Consider the following 1,533-nt stretch of genomic DNA (forward strand, 5'->3'; position numbering starts at 1 on the left):
ATCTGTTCAGAGTTTTGCCAACTGTGAGTCAGTTTAGTGAGTCACGGTCAACACCGAAATGGAACAGAGCAGAGAATACCCGCTGCCTGGGTACAAGGATAAGCCACATTTCAGGCGTGTGCACGTGTGTGACCCCTTCGCGTGGGATGGCATCCACGGCCACGCTGCAGTCAATGTCCATGTCCCTGTTAACATCACTGTCTGTACCTTCAGGGGTGTACAGAAAGGGGACAGAGAGAGAAGGAGAGAGGAGCGTGGGGATGGAGGTATGGGAGGAAGGCGGAGGGCGAGAGCCGAGACAAGAACGGGAAGAGACTAAATTACAGGAGAGGAGATAGCACGGCTTCTAAGAGTGAACACAACCCTAGACGGCAGCTGCCGGACTGCGGTATCACTCATCTTAGTAACCGTTCCTGCTGCTTAGTTGAGTCGTGGGTAAAACACCCGTTGCCGCCGTATCCACCTCTGAAGGTGTTCCGCAGTTGACCCGCAGCGCATAAAGCCCTCATCAACATGCGTGGCCCAGCAAACCGCGCGAGCAGCACCGACGACGTCCAAGGGGTCTGAGAACCACGCCTGGCCCCGGCAGACGCGCCTGTTCATTTCATCCTAGCAACGGTCTGCTTGGGTCAGCTTTTCCCCGAGGTGAGGGGCTGGCAAACCAGAGTCTGCTACCTCGAAATGACTTCTACAGTCTCAAATGGCCGGGAAAACTACAAGCAGAATGAATTTTGGTGACACGTGACCATCACACGAAGCTCCGATTCCAGGGTCCACCATTTTCTGGGACCCAGCCGCGCTGCCTTCTGCCTCTTCGGCCGCCCTTCGCTGGCGGCGGGCCCGGTCAGTTTAGGGCTGGGATCCAGCCCTTCCCAGAAGCGCGGGCTGAGCCTGGCCCGGGGGAAAGCAGGGGATCCCGGGGAGCCTCGGGGTCCCAGGAGGAGGGCGCGGGGCTTGGGGTTAAGGTGGGGGCTGGCAGGGCTGCGCGCGGGGCTGGCCTTCGGTTTGTGCTGGGGTCCCGTGAGGGTCAGTCCAGCGTGGTGCGCTTGCCCTGCACTCGGGCCAGCGCCAACCGGGCCGCAGCGTGGACCTCGCGGTTTCGCAGGCTGTAGATGAGCGGGTTCAGGACGGGCGTGACCACGAGGTAGAACACGGCCACCAGCTTGTGCTGCCCGGCGGGGAGGGCTCGCGAGGCGCGCGGGCGCAGGTACACGGCGCTCACCGTGCCGTAGAAGAGCCCCACCACGGCCAGGTGCGAGCCGCAGGTGGACAGCGCCTTGCGGCGGCTCCGCGTGGAGCGCAGCTTGCGCACGGCCGCCAGGATCAGCGCGTAGGAGGCGAGGATGAAGGCCAGGGGCAGCAGCAGGATGGGCACGCCCAGCACGTACACCAGCCGGTGGTTGGCGGCCGTGTCGGCGCAGGCGGCGTTCAGCACGGCGGGCAGCTCGCAGAAGAAGTGGTCCACGACCGGCCTCGCGGCGCAGAAGGGCAGCCGCAGCGCCGCCACCGCGTGCGGCACGGACAGCGCGAAGC

The 1,533-nt window shown here is 63.7% G+C and overlaps 1 protein-coding gene across 1 annotated transcript in view; it reads right to left on the bottom strand.

Moving 5' to 3' along the window:
- Positions 1 to 1,027: 1,027 nt before the first annotated feature.
- The window catches only part of LOC106147477 (olfactory receptor 10Q1-like), a 1,959-nt gene continuing 1,453 nt past the window's right edge, over positions 1,028 to 1,533 (bottom strand). The window contains exon 3 of the mRNA XM_013509222.1: positions 1,028 to 1,531. Coding sequence (XP_013364676.1) covers positions 1,028 to 1,531 — 504 coding nt within the window. The remainder of the gene's footprint in view (positions 1,532 to 1,533) is intronic.

This window comes from Chinchilla lanigera, unplaced genomic scaffold, assembly GCF_000276665.1.
Source record: "Chinchilla lanigera isolate Chin_1 unplaced genomic scaffold, ChiLan1.0 scaffold00166, whole genome shotgun sequence".
Taxonomy (NCBI): Eukaryota; Metazoa; Chordata; class Mammalia; order Rodentia; family Chinchillidae; genus Chinchilla; species Chinchilla lanigera.